The sequence below is a fragment of the Nestor notabilis genome, unplaced genomic scaffold (assembly GCF_000696875.1).
Source record: "Nestor notabilis isolate BGI_N333 unplaced genomic scaffold, ASM69687v1 scaffold18207, whole genome shotgun sequence".
NCBI classification, from domain to species: Eukaryota; Metazoa; Chordata; class Aves; order Psittaciformes; family Psittacidae; genus Nestor; species Nestor notabilis.
The window spans coordinates 24401-44680 of NW_009937999.1; the positions used below are offsets into that span (position 1 = coordinate 24401).

Consider the following 20280-nt stretch of genomic DNA (forward strand, 5'->3'; position numbering starts at 1 on the left):
GCAAGCTGAGTTTCACCAATATGCTCTCCTTAAAACAAGGTGAACACTGTACTTTTTATTTCATTTGGCTCTCAAATGAAAGCAATCTTCATTCTATTACAGTCATCTCTCCCAGATTTTGCTCTTCTTGTGCCACGTAATAACAGACAAAGCATGTCATGAGACCATCAAGTCCCCTACTTCTTGAGCTTCATGTCCTCTGCCTGACCATAACCACACTTCTCAAGCACTGTCTGTACAGTTATCTGCAAGGGACTTCTTTCTTGCCTCATCCACAATTAACAGCTTCTTATAAGCAATCAGGAACCTGTGCAACTGGTATGTACACAGATGCTTCCTCCTCTATGGAAGAGGGCCTGCCTCATCCAAAATGGTTTGAGTCAGCTATTGTGCCCCCACTGCAGTCAACAGCTTGCCCAGGACATCTATACTACAAACTCAGTAGCCCTTCAACGCTTTAGCTTTAGCAATAGTTCCCCACCAGATACCAGCTGTAACAGACCTCTGCTTCCCTGTCAACGCCTAAATACAATCCCCTGATACTGTTTTCTTCCTTCCATCCAAGTCTTCCAGCAACAGTTTGAGGTCTTTGCTGTTTCAACAGCCACTCCAAATTTAACATTGTTCAATGCTATGCATCTGCTTGCCTGCATAAAACCTATGTTCTACTGGTTTTTCCAAACCACAGCTTTGACTGTGACAGCACCTGAATCTGTGTCTGATTTAGATCTGTAGGGCTGCAAACAGGACTCACAGTAGCAACTTAGCCCAAAAAATATTTCACGCCATCAAAACCTATGAAGAGGTAGAAACTATATTCACAGCAAGACAGTTGCAAAATAACTGGCTTTGGATATGACTTTAAGGAGTTCCTTGTTGGTCTACTCATGGCAAGAACGCCTGCGCTTACCCCATAGGATGCTGCATTGTGTAGGGGGATTAAACCTCCTTTGTCCTGGGCATTAACGTCAGCACCATGCTCAAGAAGGTATTCAGCTACTTCCAAATTGTTGTAACCAGCTGCAGAGAAGGCATAGGAAAAAAAATCACATATTAGGAGAGCTAAACTAAAGAAAAAATATTAGATAGAAAAGCTAAAGCAATTTTTCGACTGCAGAAGTTCCTCTTTTCTAGTAACTGCATCACTTCCTGAAATACATCTGCCATAGTTAACAACTCTCTGTACAGAAGTCTGACATTCTTATTACACCAATCCTGGTTTTGCTGATTAACTTTTGTAGCCCTATCATAAATACACAAGGCTTCAAAACCTGGTGACTCACCCACCTGCAAGATGTAGCGGTGTTGAATTTCTTCCCTGGGTGTCTCTGCAATTGATATTTTCTTGAGTACACAGCTTCTGCACTCGCGCCAGGCACCCCTTCTTGGCAGCATCTAGCAATGCAGCATCTCCTCGCAGCAAGTCCTGGATATCTGTGTCTCCTTCTTTCACCAAATCTAGAGGAGTGTTCCCATCTCGATTCTTTTTTGTTGGATCAGCTCCATGCTGCAAAGAGCAAAGTGGAATGCTATTGTCACAACCATGAGCAGAGCAGTGTACATCAGTGCGTCACTATTTTGTTCTACCTACAAGATCAGAGGCGGGGGATTTTGCCCATATGCCATCATGAGGTAACCACTGTATAGATTAGTAGGCACGAGAATAAATTCAAAAGGCTGAGGCCTAAAGCACTAGTCTGCAACACAGCTGTGCAAATCTCAACTCCAGAGGCAAGAGCGATGCCTACCTGCAACTGAAGCAGGTACTGAAGCAGGTTCAGGAGCATATCCTGCATACAGCTACACCCTACTGTCACAGTAGGTGCTAAAGAAAATCCAACTGCAAACACCTTGCTGGCCAATCCTTCCCTTCTGCTGCAAACTGGCTGGCAGAGGTGTTTCCTCAGCACACCTTTCTGAGCTAGTGAAGCCAGGCCCCGAGTTGCACTAAATGCCACGCTGCTATTGAAAGGCACTTGTTTCAGAAGAGAATGAGAAAACCACTAATTTCTACACTTTTCAATAGGTAATAGCACTATCTTCAGTGGTCTATGGGTGTGGAAAGCAGTGAAGAAAACATTTTGGTGGGCAAATGGATTTGGATGACTGCTGGAGTGTATCTGTGCTGGTAAAACACACAGATCAGCCAGTGATAAGAACACAGTACTAGAGCACATGAGGAGGAGGGGAACATTCATCTACATTCAGCATATGGTGTGAGTAATTTTCACATACAACTTTGTGGGAGGACAGCTCCTTCCCTGTTCACTCTCAGTGACAGTGGGAATAAAAACAAAGACAGATAAGGCAGAGGCAGCTGCTGGCACGATAGTTCTCTGGCTGGCCCCTTCAGAATAATCAAACACAGTGGTCCAACCCATGCCAGCAAGACTACCCTGCCATTTCTCACTGGGTATGCTGGCAAAGTTGCATTAGTGTGAGCCATAGGGAATGAGCTGGAGGTGGGGAGAGCAGAACGAATTAACTGCCTTGTTTTTGGAAGCAGCACAGCAATGCTCAGGATGTGAAAGGTAAATAGCAACGGACAGAATATTGATTACACAGAACCAGTTCCATATATATGGTGCTTTTGGGAAGACAGTGTTCTTTGCATAAAGCCTTTTCAACTGCAATGACTTCTCCAAGATACAACCTTAGATCCCTTAATTTAAAAGTCATCGAAATTAGAACTATTCAAATACTCTCCAGAATAAATACCTAAATGAAGAGGCAGTGCCTCCTGAGACCTTTTCAAAGACATAGAAACAAACGAAAGAAGTAATTTTAAAGAAAGATGATGAAAAAATAAAGTCTCTCCAAAATTCCTGCACGTTTTTGTTTCCTTCTTCAAGCAAACCAGGATAGAAAGAGCACATGTCAGAGGGAGTCAAGCTCAACATCCACGGCTCAGCAGAACTGACAGCACTGCCAGCTGGCGTAAGAGATGCAGCAGGAGAAGCCCTGAGCAAACTGCACTGTGAGCACATATCCACGGACACCCAGAGCCTTTACAAAATTGTGTCACCTTAAGGGCGTATTTAGCTCTAGTGCAAGAGAAATTTCAAAAAGAAAGATTTCAGCACTTTTCTGTTTCCTGTCATGCATCCATTCTGCATCCTTTGAACACAAAAAATGGCTACATCCATAGTGGAATTATAAGAAGACTCCCGATACCTCCAATGTCTATAAGGCAACACTGTGCTTGAGATATTATGAGTGCTCCTAGCTTGAGCTAACATCTGTATTCAGGTGTTACTACCAGGGCCATCATCATGCCTGCTTCACAGACATCTCTGAATATCTTCTAGTTTCTACTGCAGATGTGTTTCAAACTGATGAGTTACCCCCTCTGAATGCCTTTTTTGGTAAGCAAGTGAAATAATTCATGAGATAAGACGGAAATAGTGGGGCTTTCCAGCAGCAAATGAAAAGTGGATGGGGAAGAGCCTCATCATTTTAAGACTATCCATATTCTGTCCTACTCCTATTTTAAATGCTATGCTTCAGAAGGACATTAAGTAAGCAAGGCTAAAAGAGGAAATAGGATTGAAAAGAAATACTGCTCTAGCACCCTCTTTTGCCCTCCCATGGCAGGTTATGACCTTATGTTAAGAAGTCTCTCAAACTCACGTTTCTCACTGGAAATGTGTACACATTACCTCATGCTTTTTACAGGTTCTTCCACTAATTATAATGAATATTTATTCTATGGTATGCATTTCCTCCAGCAGCTTGATAAATTAGACATTAACATTGCAGTTTTACATTTCTTACATGCCAGACACCATTTAGGACCTACCTTCAGTGACTCCTCTGTAACACACTCTTGTATTTACAAAGCTTCACTTAGCTGCAATAACTGTTCCAGAAAGGGATGAACAGGATAATGTGTGATTTTTTTTTTCTTTTTCTTTTCTATTTTTACACAAATTCAGCTGCTTTTTCCAGTTCGAGAGTCTTGTCCTACTTAGCTAATAGCATTAATACATGTACTGGAAAAAGTAACTGTACTGATGATCCTTTGTAAGTGAACTGATATTACACAAGAAACCATCTGACAATTGAAAATAGATTCAAAGACACCATAAAGAACTCACTGAATGCAGTTATGTTTGCATTAATTAATCGTCAGCAAGAATAAACTTATACACATTTAAAGATACATCTGAGAACTCCAGCACATACTTTTAAAAGCAGCTTGCAGATTTCGTATTTTCCTTTTGCTGCTGCTTCATGTAGAGGAGTGAATTTCCACAGGTCTGCCACATTGACAGAAGCACCGTGCCTCACTAAGAGCTCAGCCACTTCGTAGTGTCCATAAGAACAGGCATTGTGCAGGGGTACTAAGCCACTAATCAAAGAGAAAGTATTAATAGCTACAGAAAACAAAATCCAATATGCAATCATACAAAGTTCCATTAGATAAAACTCCCACTTCCACCAGATATTATTGGTATTTTTCAGTCATTCCAGTTTTCATGGCTTTATTTCCCTACTATTAAAACTTTAATTAAAACTTCATTATCCTCCTTCAGTTCTCATCCATGAGACTTCAAAATACTTAGCAAGCACCAATGTTACTTCTTCCACAAGCAGTGTGGAAGATTCAATGCTATTAACAAGAGCCAAAACCTAAATTGCAAGAATCTCTGTGTTCTGAGTTTGGATATTTGAGTGTAAATTTCAGAAAAGGTATATGATACGATACAATGGGTTTGAAGCAGTTACTAGTAAGCGCTGCACACCCGATAGATAACACAAAGATACCAAAACGTTTCTTTCAGGAAGAGAAATGTCTTAGCATTGGAAATTAATTATCCCCACCCTGAACCAATACACTGCAATGAAAGATCAAACATAATGATGCTATTCTACATGATTACTTGGCAAATAATGCAAAAATTCTGCAAGTGGTTCATATCATTTAACTGAGTATTAACTGAATAACTATATAATAAAAGCTATCTAACAGAATTAGAAAAATGACCTGAGATAATCCAGGTATTTTACCCATGTAATTCCAGCCTGATTTTAGATCACTTGAAATAACTTATAGATTTCTTTTAAGCAGATCAAAGTCTCCAAATGGGCAAAAGGGGGAAGAGAAGGATCATGTATTTTAGTGACAGCTATATACCTGACAACAGCTTTGCCAGAAAGCTAAGAATGCCTTAATGTGCTATAAATCTCCCTACAGTGATTGCAGGAACAATGCAAACAAGAAGAAAGAAAAGAGAAAAATTTTCAAGAGAAAAACATGATAGTTACTGAATCCAAAGCAAAATGAACAGAGGGGAGTAGAAGTCTCACACTAATAGAAAGCAGCAGAGCATATCATGGAATCAAATGTACCCTTTATCTTTGGCATGCACGTCTGCCCCATGGTGCAACAGATACTCCACCACCGATACACGGTTATATCCTGCAGCAAAGTGCAGTGGAGTTGAATGACGGCCTTCCAAATCTCTACAGTTCACATTCTGAGGGCTGCAAAGTTGCTGCAAAGACAAAAGAAGAAACTGAAATCTAGCACAGAACTAAACCAAATCAATAAAAATAACCAAACAAGAACAGTCAAACAAACCAACCAACCCCAAACCAAAAGAAAACCCTGAACTACCACCTTAATACAAAATTCGATCCATTTATTGTTATACACAAGTTTTTAGAAGTTAGGTTCCAGAAAATTTCTTTCCACTTAGGCAAAGTTAAAAAAAAAATCAGCTAGTCTAAACTTATGGCTGAAAGTACTTCTGTAACAAACAAGACTTTGATGATGGAAGCAGCATGAAGATGTTCCTAAATGTATTAAAAAAGGTGTGCTTCTAAATCATTGAGTGCTAGGAGGTCCAAGGCCATATCACTTTCTTCAGATATGTTACCATTTCCAGTTTATGTTGTCTTCAGAAATCTATAAATCCTGAGCTTGGCAGTCAGAGGAGCTGCTGGTGCACAAAACTGCTGCTGTTAGAATTTTAATATGTATTGCATTGAAGTTCAAGGTGAGAATGCATGCAGAATGGTCTATCTGCAGGCTATTTTGCCCACAAACTGTGTGAAAGACAAGATTAAACTTTCCTGTGATGCTGGGATTCGGTGGCCTGACCCCTCACCCTCAGATTAAGGATGGGTTAAAATGTGAAGTCTGCTACTCATTAACAGTTTTGTTTGCTTGCCTTCTGATTGAATCATGCACCTGAGGCTTGCTTCTACTAAACTGTAATTCTGAGGATCACAGGGTTCACTTCAAAGAATTACAGCTGCATTTGCAATACTGCATCTGAGACTATCAAAGACATGACTGTGTGAAGGACTGGGAGAATGAACAACCAAAAACTCAGAAAAACACCTCAGCACATCTTAAAGCACTACTTTCCAGGAAAAAAAAATTCTAGAGATTTGCATTCCCATTTTTTGTGATTTACCATCCACTGCGCACTACTTCTGTAACTCTTACAGCAGAGGCTTCCACAAGCTTTGCACAGCAATACAAAGTGGAAAATTAACATGAATCACTGAAACCTACCTTCACAGTTTCCAAGTCTCCAGCTTTGGATGCTTCTAATAACCGATAATCCACATCAGATGTGCGCACAGGTGTACTTTCTACATAGGGAAAAAGAAGGTTTTGGATTAGTTAGGATCATTACATTATATTGTGCTCTACATTTTTGAAACTGGTGGGGGGGAGTCTCTTGTCATTTGTAAAAATGAAGCTGGAGTTGTGATGTTCAAGCTCATATTGCCTAAATGCCTATATAAGGAGCCTTAGTTTCAGTGTAAACCAGTCACATTTAGACTGACATTTAGATTAAACTCTTGTCAGACTTAGAGCTGACATTATTCTGCCAAATGGAATTTCAATGCTTTGCTAATCCTATGTATGGTAAAAATGACTGCTTCTGCATGTAAGAAAACTACATGCCCACTGGGACAGATTCAAGAGTTCTGCTGAAGATCAGAAGCACCTTTCAGCAAACTGCACCAGGTGCCAGTGAACAGCCAGGGTTAAATATGCTCAACCCAGCGGGTGAATTACAGCTTTTGCACTCTCTACTTGTGATAGGTCTCATACTACGAAGCAGTGAAAAGGGGATGAGATTTCTAAAATTACCCTGGCCACATGGTAACTGCCTGCAGTTGTGTACTGCACTTCAGAGTAACAATGAGATCAGTCCCTTGTTATAAACATGGAGTGGTTAAAAACAGAATCAGAAGAATGATATGTGATTAAAAGGAGACCTTAAGAGAAGAAAAGGTATCTCTCTATAAATGACTGTAAAACAATGACAGGTTGTGGCATCAAAACTCTTTTTCACCCCACTTCTCATTAGAAATATGACTGTGAGAAAGGAAGCACACACTGAGGGAAGAGGAAGAAGTGGCTGGAAAGGAGCAGTGGATTAGCTGTCCCTAGAGCTCTTCAGTGTGGCTCAAAAAGGGGCTGAAAAGGCAATCTTGATCACTTCATTTTTAATAGAAACTGCTTTCTATTGCAGAAGCCACTTTTCCCAAGCTCAAGGACTTTTGGAATAAATATTTTAGCAGCATGTTGCCTGATCAGCAACAGAAATGCCTAGTGCAAAACAAACTGGGCAAGGTGAACTTGGGTTTGCCATCATCTATAAGAATGCCGTAAGGAAGTCAGTGTGTTGCAACAGGCTAAACTTATTCTAGATGGACACGCAATTCCATCAAAAATACTTAAAAGACTTCTTTAAATGAGAGAGAACTGATACAATGTCCCAGTTGGAAAATGCAGGGATGTTATGAGAAAGCACTTCTTGCAGACTAACAGTCCCTGCAGAATCCAGTCAATTCCTGACTTTGCAACGTAATCTGTAACTGTAGTTTCCACAGGAGTGGAAAACTAGCTATCATTACAGAAGGGCATCAACTTGTCTATCACTTCGATGTAGTAGATGATCTTAAGGTCCTTTCCAACCTGAACCATTCTATGATTCTATGATTCTATGATTTCCTATTGCAGTCCTATTTTCTCTTCCTAATCTGTATTTTGCAGCCTTTTGCTGCCTCCTTGCCTCCATATTCACTGCAGGAAGAGAAGGAGGAAGAGGAAGCGAGAAGCAACTCCTACAAGCTCAACTGTTAGGTGAATAAATGCTGTCAGTTGAAGGAACGGCTAAGAAAGCTCAGGGAAGAGGGACAGTGACACCTTTAATACAGCCAAAGCTGCCAGAAACTTTCCTCAAGTCTACCTCAATCATCAGGAGCAGTTCCACTCGCAAGCAGTTGGAATCTATGATCTTAAAGATCTTTTCCAACCTAAATGATTCTATGATTCTAAGTGATTCAAATGGATGCTGCAAGAGAAGGATGGCAGCAGGAGTTTGACACATATGTTAGTGACTGTGGGCAGAGTATAGCATGCATCAAACTCCTGTTGTTGGAGCAGGTTAAGATTTCAGCTCACGCCTTTTTCACCTTAAGTTATTTGCCTTCCCTTACTCTTTCCAACAGCATCACCACCTCAGTGTCCTGAGGTAGTGATAGGTGAGGCTAAATCCTACACTGGATCCAAAGCTCTGCTCCTTAGCAATTCTGTATTTCTTCTCTGGACTTCAGTTCTTGTCTTCGTAAGATAGCCAAGACCCTAACTTCGGTGAGGGTAAAAAAGGAAATCAATCAGAAACATGACCTAATTACTACAGGAAAGACAAATTTCAATTCCACTAGATTAGAACTTAAGTACCAAAAAGCTGCACTGAGCAAAGAAATAAAACCAATCTTACTCTTCAAGATGAGCAAAAGTAGCAGCATTTTCTAATAAGCATTTGAAAAAATAAACAAGGTCAGTTTACAAGCTCTCTTATATTACATGGCTATACTCCTACCAGTTGCAACTAAAATCACAAGCAGCTAGAGTAAAGTGGTATCCACTGGCCATTATGCCATCCGAAAGGTGGTGTCACGATTATCTCACAGTTGGGAAGTAGCTTAGCAACCAAGAGTGAGGAAAAAAACATCTAATATTATATAGAAAATATTTTAAGCTGTGAACTCAAGACTCAGGTAGCAATCACTATCAAGACAACTGAAACATTTAAACAAAGCATTTCTTTAACCCAATCTTACAAAAATGAACAGTAATATTTGGTAAATAATTTCAGCATTCATTTACTAGCTTTGAAATACAGATATGAAGCATCAACAACTCTAAATGCATTTTTTCAGCTTTTGAATCTTTCAGCCTTGAACAGCAGAACAGTATGACATCTGAAATTAGTCTTCCTAGAAAAGGTAAACAAGTGAAAATGAATTTTTAATTCAGTCAAATGAGTGTTTTCAGAATACTTATAAGTTTACTAGTTTTTTATATCAAACTTCTTTTTAACAGCAGGGGATATGTTTACTTTCTTCTGATTATTAGCTAACCTCTCTCAATACATATACATAGTCACATGCATATTTTAAACAGGTAATGCTACCCATGTAACCAGTTGCATCTCAAGGGTGGGTATACTTCAAAACAGTCCTTCCTTGCACTGCTGCCTCTTACCTCACCCCTGACCCCTGTTTTAAGGCAACATTCTTGAAAACACTGAAGGAAATGGAGTTTCTAGCTACCATGGGTCTTCTAGTCTATCTGGGTATCTGCCTTCCTCTGACTATACGCATATCCCACTGTAAGGTGAGTTATTTTCTCTGTTGATACAATTACTCTTCTCCCTATTCACAGATGTGACATGGATATGAGGATGCAAACCCTCAAGCACTTACATGAAAAGTAGTGGCACCTTCTTCAAACATCCATTCACCTTTTTCAATGTAAAATATAAACAAATCGTTATCTAAACAGTATCCAGAGCACTTTCACAATAAAATCTTTCTCTGCTGGACAAGCAAGAGATTTTAAGTAAAAGTTCAAACCGTTTAGGAACTATCTGTATTTTTTTGCCAGTAACACTCTGCCTGTGACTGCCAACATATGGAATACCTAACAGGGTGGCTGATGAGAGGAAAAAGGTTTCTCACATGTTCAGCAATATTCCAGTTGCCATGGAACTTGTTATCAAAACCACCCAAAACTACCCACATCTGCCTTCTCACAATCTCCCTGTACAGTTCTAAATCCAAAAGATGTTTATTTTCTTCCCAATTGGCACAAAACCACTGAATTGAGCAGGGCCTTTTTTATTTTGTTGTGTATGGGTTTTTTTTGGGTTTTTTCTTTTTTTTCCTCTTCTGAAAAGCATCATGCAGTACATACTGTAGATGTGTGCACACAATGGTGGAAGGGAGGGATGAGAAAACTATTGCATGTCTCTTGCATTGAAAAAGAAGTAAGATTCACAACTGTAAAAAGAAAAGCCGAAGTTCAAACGCACAAGCCTTTATTTTTACCCACCACTCAGAATCTGTTGCACTGCTTCATTTCCCATCTGTGCCGCTGTGAAGCCTTGTAAAGAGATGATGGAAGGATCAGAGCCGTAATTCAGCAAGAGCCGGCAGGTTTGCAAGTGACCTGCTAGTGCAGCCCTGTGCAATGCTGTTTGACCAAGTGTGTCCAGTGCGTTCATCTGAAAAATCATCAGCAATATAAAATATTGTCATAATTAAAAGCCTGCACCTGTCCCTGCCTCTAAGAGCAACAGTAACATGAATTTTCCAGCACACAAATTTATCTATCAATCCCTCTTCATTGCAACTAAAAAAAAAGCCCCAGTGACAAACAGGTAAACACTCCAATGTACAGATAATTCACCACAGATGCTTTTCTGTCTTTTAACCATGCAGGTTATTTGTTGGCATGGCTAACAGACAACACACGGTCCCCAAAACCACACTTAAAATAGTGCTCAAGCTTTTGACAAATTCAGTTAAGATCAACCTCTGTGCAAGAAAAGCAAAACTCTCAGAGAAGAGGAGAAAGAGGTAAGTAATTAACCAAATAATTCATAGGCCTTCCAGCTTTAAGGAAATTACCATCTGTCATCCTCAGAAGCCGAATTAACTCAACATTACTCACTACCAAGAATTAAAGCAAAACAATGATATCAGATTAGGACTTCTAAGAAAGGAGGGGAGAAGGGGAGGGAAGAGGTTGGATACAAACAGTCCATTTCCTCCTCACTTTCGTATTTTTAAAGAAATGTTAAGTATAACTGGATATAATTCTACTCAATACAAGACTGTATAAACAGGCAAAATGGAGTATCACTTTCAAAGAGTATAACATAATGGAAACCTATTTGTCTGTCAAGATCTAACAGAGTATCTAAATAACTGAAAGTATCTCCATGGGCTGACTATCAGAGAAAGGAAAAGAATAATACAGAGCTTTAAAAAGTGGAAAAAAACCTTGATGAAAATAACCTTTCAAGAAGGTACTTTGTACCTAGCAGCGATTCATGACAAATTTAAATGCAAATGCCCAAAAGCTTTTTTACCACATTGTGAAATACAGAACTACTCCATATTCTCTGCAAGCAGCTCAGAACCTGTTACCTGTTTCCAAGCCTACGGACTACAGGCTGTGAACTGCATGCATAATCGACTGTTACTGTAAAAACCCACCTTTTTAGCTTCTGAAAATCTTTGTGGTGGAAAAGAACAATGGTTTCACTTGTTATTTCTCACCTAAAATGCAGTCTGCAAATCCTATTACTTTTCCATGAAAATGAGTGAAAGAACATTTTGGGCAAGACACACATTCTGTAATTAAATGAAATTTAATTAGGAGGGTAACTGTAAAAAATACCTACTACCAGATACGGAAGGAAGAAAGAAAATAAGTAGTAAAATGCTTGCAATATAACAGTATCAAGCCACAGGAAAGAAGAAAGAACTACCCCATAAATAAAGTGGGGTGTGATTTGATGTTGTCTGAAATTCTTCTATATCCCTGAACAATTCTACAGACTGATAAAGCAGGAATTGCTCAGATCACAAACCTCTCTTGCAGAAAGATAGGACAGGAGAACAGTTCTGCTTTCTTCTAACCGTGCTCAGCTCATGCCACTCCAACAGGATTTCCCTAAAAGTTTTGTTTTAAATAAAAACTTACTGCAATCATAAATATTAATTAGATGCTTAATGTCCCAAATCCATCATTTTGTTCAGATGATGATCCTCATCTGTTCCGGGACACCGGATACCCTTCGTCACTGATAAGGGCATGGAGAAAAGCAGAAGTCTGGGGCTATACAAGTTTAGTGACAGTAAAGGCAGAATGAAATGAGACTTACGGATTCTGAAGAAGGTGATAACACCCTGTTCTCTCAAGAAAGAGAATCAAAACTAACATCTTTTGTAACACTGAATTCCTGTGTTAAACATGCCTGTACTGAACAAATTGTTGAAGAACAGCAGCAAGGTATTCATGCTGCACAATTTGATACTGTGTTCCTGGAAAAAATGTTAATATTCATTTGAAAAGAACACTGGCAGAGTCATCAGATCCATCATCTCACATGTCTTACGCAGGTCTCCTTTCACCCACGTCCAAATAATTATCTTTGCCAGTAATCGACTCCTGTAGCAGAATAACGCCAGCCATTTGAAGAAATGCTTGCTTACTCCTGGGACAAAGAGGGCTGCAGCTGACAGACAGATGCAGGCACCAAACGAAGCTCTTTTTTTCCCTCCAGAGCAGAAGCAGGCTTTGCAGGGCAATTTCATGGGGAATATGTCCACTTTGAGGTAGATCTGCTCTCATCAATCACATACCACTGTCTAAAACCAACCCAAGAACATACTGCACCAAGGCTGAAAGCAACAGCATTTATTTCCAAATGAAAATCAATTTGAGCCTTTCAAATTGAAATACAAATTGAGACTAAGCTATCATAAAAATCAAACCATCAAAAATCATGGTATGATGTATGTCTGGGTTAACCACTGCTCAACAGTAGGTCTAAAAACATACTCCTTTCAAATCCAAAGCTAAAGCTTAAGGTCTGTCTGAAAAAATGTAAAATACCCAAGGTGCACTGCCTTACTTGTGTAACTATTCCAGCTGAACGAATCAAAAAAAGATAAATACTCAACTGGTTCCCTTTATAAGCAATATGAAATTAGAAGGCTGCACCTCTGAATTACTTTACAGACAAGTTTTCTGCAAGAGTTAAAAATGACAGATTTGACAGCTTTTATTCCCCAACAGACTGCTAGTGTCTTCACCTGCTAGTGTGAAAGCAGTCATGCCACTGCTCAAACTGTAGCATTGAAAGCAGAATGCATTTATCAGGGGAAAAGCATTTTTATGGAAAATCCTTTTCATTTATTTTTCCCCATCCTGGACAGATGCAGTACAGAAATCAAAATGGTCATGTATCATCAGACACTGAAGAGATTTTCCCCCCTTGCACTGCTGCTGTCTTCATGTTGTTAATCATCATAGTCCAGAACCTGCTGCATTTCTAGAGGAAATGTAATTTTTCAATGCTTACTCTTTCCTGAGAAAGTCCAATCTCTAGCCAAAACGTTGGAAGCAAATGTATTACACAACAAAGTTATACAAAACCTGTTGTGTTGTGTCTAGCTAAACAATGACTGTTTTCAAATCCATGGTCATGAAAGGTTGGCAACATGTGACTCCAGCACACAGAAATAATTGTATTATGCAAACATCTATAAAGCAAGATCCTTCTAGCAGAGCAGAATGAAGCCATTTCTGCTACCATTATGAACAGGAACACCATTGCACATGAACTTAGAAAGGCTCATTTTCTCTTGCAGATGAATAGTTTCAGCAGTGTCCTCTAGAAACATAATACAGTTAAACGAACAGCATCCATGGCATCTTTACACTTGCCCAAGATACCAGTGTACTTGCACTTGCAGGTCAGTCTTTCCAACAATCATTCCACTTCAGAAAAGACCTTAATCCTTTTCTTTTGCACTGCTAGAAAGCCAAATGTCTTTTTGAACATTTTCAATTTCCCGTGTATCTATAAATTCAGACAAGGAGCCACTTATAAGAGGTATCCACCTATGTAGCAATAAAACAAAACAGGATGAAGGTCACTTTTTCATTAGTTCACCACCTTCAAATGATTTTCTTTTTAAACAAAGGATTTTGACCATCTTCAAAGATACATTTGTGGCATTTGAAGATTTACTCATGGGTCTAATAAAAAAATAGTTTATGCTTGAGGATTCTTTAAAGATGCTCTGCTTGTCTTTTTCATAAGGTACGTTGAGGATATCCAACATCAAATAAGAAGTGGCGTGAAATGCTGTTTCACATTGCAGTTCAGGAAAACATGTGAAAACTGGGTATGGCATTTAAAACCACAGATATTTATGATCAACATCCTTGAAGAAAACTCTAAGAAACCCCAAGGTTTCTCACCTGTGCTTTAGATGTACAGTTGACAGTAAACTTTGCAAACTCAAGTAACAAGTTCTGTCTTCACTGACCATGGAATGGGTATTGCTTAGATGTAACATGCTGATGTGCACCAAGGACTTCTTCACAGTTCAAATTACAAATCTAGTCTGTGTTGTCAGTGAAGGCCAGCAAAGCACTCCAAAATAAGCAATTTGTGAATATGGGTTAACTCTTGCCAATACAAATGTTCTTAGAAACATTGCTGTAAAATAAGTCTAGATCAGCACATTATTCAAGCAGCCCTTCACTTATTATTGTCTAACATACTTCAAACAGGAAATTTACACAGTGATACAGGATAATTAAATCCAGCTCCAAGACCACAAACCCTCTCTTATTTATCCCAAGCAAATACCCTAAAGCAGTCTTTACCATGCTTCAGCCCATTCGGCAAAACATGAAAAGCCTCAAGTATACATACTTCACATTATCTCACTTTTGCTGCCTGACAAAGATCACAGCTTCTCCTTATGAAAACAGCAGTTTCACAAAAAAATCACAAATTATTTTCCATCTAAAAAACTACATGGCTGTCTCCTAAATCCATTACTGGATTTTGTATTTGTGGATCAGCTGTCTGCCTTTTGGCACTCTATTTCAGCAGAAGAAACCTCCACGTTCTTTGAAGCCCTATTTACTCATCCCTCTCAAATTGTTTCTCTCTATATATAACCAGTAGTGGTTTCCAGAAGGTAGATTAAAGCTGACTTATAAAGTACCTTCCCTTTGACAGAAGAAATGGTTGCAAAGTAAAGAAAATATGGTAGGTGTCATCCATCCACGCTTCAGTAAGCATTCAATATGGGGTCAAACGGGAAATCTTATTTTATATGGAAATATAGACTGGTTGAAGAACCGAATGTATTGAAAGGGGGCGAGTTGCTCAATGATTAGTTGTGGGATAATTTTATTTTATTATCTTCATTAATGATCTTGGCACAGGAGAATTGTGCTGAATGGTTACAAATACAAAAAATTGAAAGAAAAAAACCCTGAAATTCTCTGGGTACAACAAGACTACAGGAAGGGTCTGAGTACTCTTGTGTCATGTCTACTAAAAAGGCAAACATGACCCAAGAATGCATTAGCCCAGCATTTACGTTACAGATATGAAGTGCCATCATGTAAGGCAATGGGGGAACAAATTCCATTCTTGTTGCCTGAGCTCCAGGATTTCTTCTGGTGATAGTGAAGAGAAGGGTTATAAGGATGATTAGGAAATGCCAATGTTCCTGTATGAGGGAAGATTAAGTAATTGGGGCTTTCAGCCTTCCAAAACAAAGGCTAAGAAGAACCAGTTTGTTCACTCAGCAAATGAAGCATCAAAATGGAAGAGAGGTATTTAAACTGCAGGACAGTGCTGTTTGAAGAACAAATGGATATTCACTGTGAGGCTGCTATTGCAGGGGGACCAGATTCACCAGCTCACAAGACCCCTCTCATAAAAACCATGACCAGACAGGATCAAAGAGTACATCCGACTACATCTTATGAAGTAACCAAAATTCAAGGCATGAAATAAGTAAACAGGAAGAAAAAGCTTCCAGAAATATAACAAATGGAGAAAATAAAAACCCTGTATCATGCTTAAGGGATTAAAGCTGTCATGTTCTAACAATCAGAAACAAAGAAATATCAATGTTAAAGAGTGTCTCATGAACTGAATGCCTACAGTCAAAGCATAAGCAAGAGGTCAAATGGTAAAATAAAAGCAAGACAAATATTTTAGAGTGATTAAATATGCCTAGTTAACTAATCAATACTCTAGAGCATATACCATCTGGGAACTTCAAAATGCTTCACAAGCCTTAATGACCCACCTCTCATGAAAACCTGTGATTGCATTACATACTGTTCTACAGCTGAGGAACTTTGGAGACTGACAGAGAGGGACCTGATCCACTGCAGTACAGAAATATATGCTTAATGTTAACTACAAGTGGTCTCCGGCCATGCACTTAAGTGCTCTACTAGATGTTAAATGTGAATGGCTAGCCACAGAATAACAGAGCAAGCATATATCAGGATACGAAGAATGAGTTTTAACGAGCATCATGTACCTCTATTTGCATATAGTCAATGGAAAAAACAAATGGAACACACCACTCAACACTGGACTGCAGATAACTGCAGGCCTCTTATCACCATCATTAAGTCCACAAGTGACTCAGGGATCATGATTTAGGAACCCCTCCTTCAGGATATAAAAGAATTACAAGCTATCATCAGAATGTGCTACTGACACAAACAATAAAATTCATCCATTCCAGTAAGGATGACGTCTTTGAGCTTACTCCTAACTTGGCTACACAGAGCTAGAATTTCAAGGGAGCATTACGTTAATTACCTACAGTATAGTAGCAGGCTTTCCAGAACAGAAACTCCTTCTGTTTCAAAGCATGTAGTACTTGCGTATCAATACACTTGGAACTCCAGCACATCCAGTTCAGTGCCTATCCAAATACCATCAGTACTGAATTCCTGGGCAAAATCAGATCCATAAAGTGATGATGTATCTATTCCTACGAAAAAATGCACTTTTTTCACTTTTGAGTGCATATGTATGCTACTAAGAGTGAATCTGGGAAAATAACAACGAATGGTTTTAATGATTATAACTGAGACCTCCAGGCCTGCTTTCCCCCTCCGGGAAATGCTGGTATGTCACCACTGCATTGCATTCCCAAATGCAATTAACTCTGTCATGGTACTGTTGTTAAGCTATTTCATGACGCCATTAAAGTACCGTGGAAGTGAATCAGATATTGAAATCTGGCAATCAGCTCTCATACAGGCTTAGAAATTATAACTCACTGTTTCAAAATAAAAAGACTTAGTATTAACTATGCATACAATTACATTGCTCGCACCTCCTAGCACGTCAAGACTGACATACTAGATTGTTATTACAGTTATATTTCTTAATTTCCAGCTACCTGAATGAAAATAAGAGAGTAACGTGGGGCTCCAATGAAAGCCAAATTACAGAGATTACTTATATTTTAATCAATGCAAAGAAAGCACCCATCAAGAAGAGTTTCTGAGAAAATTAAGTGCTAAGTATAACATTACTATGAATGTCAAGTTTACTGCTAAAACTCAAGAAATTCTGAAATATTTCTGAAAGATACTTAAAACATGTTCTAAATAAAGTTATACTTTCCTCTGCTGAATCGTGCGTTTCTAAGCAAGCTTCACCATAGACTCAGAAATCATTTTGGTCAGCACCTATCAATGGCTAAAGGGCATTTCAAAACAATCTGATCACAAGAATAAGAAGCAAGCAAGGGGATACCCAGCAGTAGACTACTAAACTCAGTGTCAGCAAACTCAGACATTGGATATTTTCAAGCCAACAAGATAAAGCCAACAAGAGGCACCCAGATGACCACATTTATTAGAAATGAGTAGCAAGATTCATTACAAATGAGTAAGCTAGACTCCTAAAGCCTATATTCAGTTACTTGGAGAGAAGACCTCATTTTCAAATGGGGTTCCTGAACATCCTATACTGATTTAAGATAAACACACTTCAAGGTTAACGTGAGAAGCACAGGCATACAGAAGAAAAAGCAACAACTACCATAAAAACTAACACTGTGATTAACCAATATAACCCTTCTTCTTGCCTTTTGCCTTAAATACATGTAAATAAAGTTACCTTTGCTCCATGTTTATGCAGAACTTCCATGACGTCATTATGAGCTTTTTCAGCTGCAACATGTAAAGGTGTCATGAAACTAGGAAAAAAAAAAGAAGAGGGGATATCAGTTTTACATTCCTAGTATGACAGTCATTCGGAAAATTAAAAACTTTCAGAAACCTACTCTTTGTTTTTCTCATTAACATTTGCTCCTTTCCTGAGCAATAGTTCTGTAACTTGCTTCCTCTTGGGATGCACAGCGGCCACAGCACAGTGCTGCAAAAAAGTAAACATAAATTATGTTTCAGCTACACAGATGACAAAGAGCTTTAAGATCCATGACTTCATCTCTTAATTACTCTGCTAAGTATTAGACTACAAAATTTACAGTATCCATCGTATTTCTGCTGAAGCACATAACATACAGAACAAAATATAAGCTAGTGATCAATGCTAAGTTATTCTACTCAGAAAAACAATTTTGATTCTAAAGCTATTTGCAACTTGCAAAAACCCCTACACTAACTAGCTATAGGTACAGAACCAGCACATAATGCACACAGGAGGTAAAGACAAAGTGCTTGAAACAGCCTAGCTTTCTACAGAGGGACTCTCATTAGACTGTACATAACCTCATCTGATTGTGGAAGCTAAGTCCTGCCACTTGGAAATCTCAAGTACAGGAGGCAAAAATTGCGAGGTCACGGTCAAACATTTACTGAACAGTGAACTAAAGACATCAATAGAGCTAAAATACCCCATTTTGCCTCACTGTCTGCAGAATGAGCAGGTGGAGATTGCACAGCTAGAGAGATGCCACATGCCAGCAGCTGAGGTACTCAGGAAGGATAACATCATTTCAAATTTCATACTATCTTCATGTTCAGCCTGTAAGTATCTCTTCTCTGTCTTGCTTTTAAGTTCAGGCCAAGTCCTCCATTGAAAGAACAGAGCATGTAGATGCTCGGTACTCAACACACGATGTTCTGATCACAATCTCAATGTTTGTAATACTAAATACACAGTTGCATGCCTGCAGCTGAGACCTACCACTGTGAAGAAAACGTTCCATTGGAATAAAATTATCATAACTATGATTGTTTTAATAACACAATCAGTCCCTCTCAACTTCAACATCTACACTGCATCTGGATACTGGCTGTGTTCTTTGCCTCCACTGTTGCTTCAAATAGTAAGACTAGGATACTGCAAAGAAATTCTGAGACCTCTGTTTCCACAGCTAATGTGGTATTGTCAGTCCTGTTCCAATCGTGTAAGACCCTGTGATATACACCTGGCTTTTTTTTTTTCACAATTTTCTATACCCTATTAAGAAAATTTATAATCCAAGTTTACCCACATAAAACATGAAGGAAGCGCTGGGCCACTGGAACAGAATTTAACCCCAGAAAAACCACAACAACTGACCTACAAACAAACAGGGTGAGGGCATGAAAAGAAATAGAAGTGAAACATGAACTGGTGAGGAGTAGCTGGAGGGCTTCTGTAATCTACCAGGAAGGAAAAAAAAGAAAAAAAAGATAAAAAATTATATGGTGTTTTTTCTAGAATGATGATTTATTTTTTATGTATCACTTACTTGATGGCAAATCCTCAATCTCAGATGATGAATATATTTTCATAGTGTAGAAACAAAACTCTTCAAGTAGCACTACCACCACATTTATCATAAAACAAACGGATTGATTGTATAATCTCACCAGTGCAGTCTCATGCGACTGTGGCTGCTTAAAATTAATGATCTCCAAAGCAAGTGTCTTTTTCACTTTGGCTAGGTCTGCCTCTCTGGCTGCTTGCAATAAAGAGTGTCCTTTGAATTCATCTGTTAGAGGAAAAAGATGCATTTCATATTCAGCAACATGTCACATTTATAAATGTTATTAGAGAAAGGCAGCTATACTCAATTAAGAGGAAATAAAGAGTATTTCTGTACATCTTCAGGTAACAGCTGACCTGGAACACAGAAAATGGTTTACTGAAACCAAAGGGACATTCTAAAGGAGAGGGAAAGTGATTCCTTGAGTAAAATTCTTGTAGCTTTTTCTCCTTTTATCCTCCACCTACTTGATATTAAATGCATGTGACCTCTAAATTAACTATGTGTTCAAGTGAGCACAGTGCTACTGCATGCTCTTCAGAAAAAAGCATTACAGTTGTGTTTCAAAAACCTTACTGTATTCACAAGGAGAAATAATTCAAGGTAAAGCCAGGATAAATATATATACTTATAGAATTATATTTATACATTTTTATATATACA

General features: G+C 38.8%; 1 protein-coding gene across 1 annotated transcript in view; it reads right to left on the minus strand.

Annotated features, from left to right (window-relative positions):
* The window catches only part of LOC104409281 (tankyrase-1), a gene marked incomplete at its 5' end in the record, with an annotated part of 34613 nt that extends 14771 nt beyond the window's left edge, over window positions 1-19842 (minus strand). The window contains 9 exons of the mRNA XM_010019111.1: window positions 911-1020; window positions 1288-1507; window positions 4186-4351; window positions 5353-5498; window positions 6527-6606; window positions 10370-10541; window positions 18018-18096; window positions 18184-18275; window positions 19721-19842. Coding sequence (XP_010017413.1) covers window positions 911-1020; window positions 1288-1507; window positions 4186-4351; window positions 5353-5498; window positions 6527-6606; window positions 10370-10541; window positions 18018-18096; window positions 18184-18275; window positions 19721-19842 — 1187 coding nt within the window. The remainder of the gene's footprint in view (window positions 1-910; window positions 1021-1287; window positions 1508-4185; window positions 4352-5352; window positions 5499-6526; window positions 6607-10369; window positions 10542-18017; window positions 18097-18183; window positions 18276-19720) is intronic.
* Window positions 19843-20280: the final 438 nt, after the last annotated feature.